Source organism: Camelina sativa, unplaced genomic scaffold (genome assembly GCF_000633955.1).
Source record: "Camelina sativa cultivar DH55 unplaced genomic scaffold, Cs unpScaffold01945, whole genome shotgun sequence".
In the NCBI taxonomy this organism is placed as follows: domain Eukaryota; kingdom Viridiplantae; phylum Streptophyta; class Magnoliopsida; order Brassicales; family Brassicaceae; genus Camelina; species Camelina sativa.
The window spans coordinates 1-3,086 of NW_010923062.1; the positions used below are offsets into that span (position 1 = coordinate 1).

The window sequence follows — 3,086 nt, forward strand, 5'->3', positions numbered from 1 at the left end:
AGCCAAGCCCAATGTGTTATTGCAAGCCCATGTATCTTAGGGTTTCCTTAGAAAGTGATATAAATAGGATTGTTATATGAGCAAGAGATGTAACCTTGAGAGTTGTACTGAGACAACTCTCTTTCATCACATTTATGAAATATTAATCTACAATCTCTTTGCATAATAAAGCTCAATGAGCTATTTGATATCTTTTCTATTTCATTAGCTTCAATAAATCCTTTCTTGGATTCTCTAACACAGAATCAGTTTCTCGGGGACAGTCTTTTTAGTTGGAGCCCCAGAAAGTTGATTCACCTCTTCGCTTCTGTCACGAGAGTCAAAAGCTTGAATCCTTCGGAGTGCCAAGGTCAGGGCAGCATCGACGTCACCAACTTGTATCCTACGGGGCGCGCTGGGCTGATCTCTAAGCTCGCAGAGAGTAGGCTTTTTTGTCATGATCCGCAATGGGGTGGAGGTTGAAAAAGAGCTGGAAATACGAGGTGCAACATGTATAGCTGTTCAGATAATCGAAATACTCGTTAAAACTACACATCTTTTTTTTTATAAAGATTGCGACTATAACGTCATCGTAAAAAGTTACCTCGGAGTGTGGAGGAATGAGCAGCGTCCTCGTCTTCGTCCTAGGGCCGGGTTGCTGTTGTTTTGGGAGAGCCGGTTGAGCTGGCGGATGTGCTGGAACAAGTCCAACCTCAAAGTCCAGAACGGGAGTGTTGAGAGCTTCGAGAATGAGAGAACGGGAAAACGTGTTCCAACGAACTTGCTTGTTGCAAAGTCTAAGCACCAAATTCTGGATCGCTGGTGTTAGATGGAATTTCCTGGAATCTGCACAACGAGATCAGCAGGGTGTTAGTTGGCTGAGATAAACCAATCGAGCTGACAAGATTAAAATTGCAAAAAACAAAATTTTGATAAATAAAAAGGAAACTAAATAAGATGTCATAGTAGGTCGTTCTTACCAACGTAAATGGCCCACGGAGTCGGGAACCAGGAGAAGTTGCATTGACCCACTAAGAGCTTTTCCAATGGGGGCTTCTCAAACCATTTCCTATAATTATATGATAAGAAAAATAGTAAAAGAAGGAGAAAAGGAGAAAATCGTTGCTTATTGAATCAATCTAGGAAACGTTGCTTGCCACTTGTCAATACGTATTTATTATTTAAAATTTAATTAATAATTTATTTATTATAAAATGATCAAATAATAATCTATCATCCTCTCCCACCGTTGGAGAAGCTCTGAAGCATTAGGGTAAAAAATGTTCGAATGGAGATTACACAAGGAAGAAAAGAGGTTGCAGTGGAGACAAAGGTCTAAATAGGTTGGAGGATAGCCGTTACAATAATGAGGGGTTATGAGCTCAAACTACTAGAGTTTGATCGTAGTAAATGCGTTGGATCTTCTTGTTGGATGGGAGATGAAAAACAATGCTTGTAAAAACTGGATAGTAACCATCAAGGAATCAAGTTTATCCATGGGTAAAATGTGGTAACGGCTCGATTGGCCCGACCTATAGTACAGGCGGGCTAAGCCCAGGCTTAGGGCCATATTTTTTTTGAGTTTGTTAAAGGCCATGTAATGTATTAGATTTTATAAACATTACTCTAAAAAATCAAAAATACTTTTAACAATAATATGATTTAACTAAAATAATGTTTTTAAGACCACATATTTTTTAAAATTTTTTTGTTGTATACACATTTTTTTTATTGCTAGTTTTTCTGTCATTTGATTAAAAAAAATTAATTAGACTTCTAACTTTTTAAGAAAATATATATTACATTATTACAACAATTATAAAAAGGTCCATAAATTTTTTTTTGGCTTCAAGCCACTAACCGGCCCTGGCTCTCAAAGAAAATACCAAGTATGCTTAAAATGGTCGACTTAATTGTTTGACAAATATTTTATAAAAGGATGTCATTAATCTATTGATTAAGTTCAAGATTTTCAAAATCTAGTCATTTAAGTTCTTCCTTAATTGTTACATTTTATTAGGATTGCTTTCCAAATATCCAACTTTCATTTTTTTTTTTAAAGAGAAAAAGATTTAGACTACATCAATGAGTTGAAAAAGTTACTTTAGTAAAAGTCTAAAAACCTAATAAACATAGTCTACACGTTTTTAATTTCCTTTTATTGCATTTCAACGTCTTAGTAAGTAACTTTCTAAAATCGTTTCATATAATTTCCAAAATCATTCATATGAAGAAAGATTTAGAGATTTGGTTCTCCTCTATACATATATGTATAATTAGCAAATAATCTCTTTTGACTAATGAAAGGTTTTAAAGCTAAAGAAAGAAAAAAAAAAACAGAAATGAATCATCGTCTTGCCGGGATAATAAGGCCGCTTGGCCACATTACCACAGATCGAATTCGATCCTCCTCCGTTGAGCCACCGTTTCCGGTTTACTACAAAACCATAATCAACCATTTGCAATCTCTAACCGGTATCCACGTTTCACCTGGGCTTACCAATCAAGAGATCTCAGCCGTTGAATCTTCTCTTGGTTTCTCCTTCCCTGTTGATCTCCGTTCGATTCTTCAAACCGGTCTTCCGGTTGGTACTAATTTCCCCAATTGGAGAACCGGATCAAACCGCAATCGTCTCCTTCTCCCTCTTCTTCGTCTCTCCAAAATCGTCGCCGGAAACGGATTCTGGGTCGACTCTTGGGGGATCCGACCCGGAAACGACGCTGAGGCCTTATCCCTCGTGAAGAAATTGGTTGAGATCGCTCCGGTTCTCGTCCCCATCTACGGCGATTTCTATGTACCTTCGACGACGCCAAATTTGGCGGGAAATCCAGTTTTTCAAGTTGACGGAGACGGGGTCAGATTTCTGAGTTGCGACGTCGCTGAATTCCTCAATGGACTCGGTCGATCGGAAATGCCTACGGTGGATAGAAGAATACGACGGAGGAGAGTGGAGTTCTGGAGTGACGCGGCGGAGAAAGGGAGATCGTTGGATGTGGTGGCGCGTGATAACACGCGCGGGTGGTGGAGCGCGTCGGGCTGCGAGGGGTTGAGCGCGTGTTTGGACGACGCGTTTTGGAAGCTGAGGGAAGGAGGATGGACGGAAGAT

General features: G+C 39.3%; 1 protein-coding gene across 1 annotated transcript; it reads left to right on the plus strand.

Moving 5' to 3' along the window:
- Nucleotides 1-2,189: 2,189 nt before the first annotated feature.
- Nucleotides 2,190-3,083, plus strand: LOC104774200 (the record flags this gene model as incomplete). The annotated part of the gene is made up of 1 exon (XM_010498857.2): nt 2,190-3,083. A coding segment is annotated over exon 1 (804 nt), but the record flags the coding sequence as incomplete, so codon positions are not given.
- Nucleotides 3,084-3,086: the final 3 nt, after the last annotated feature.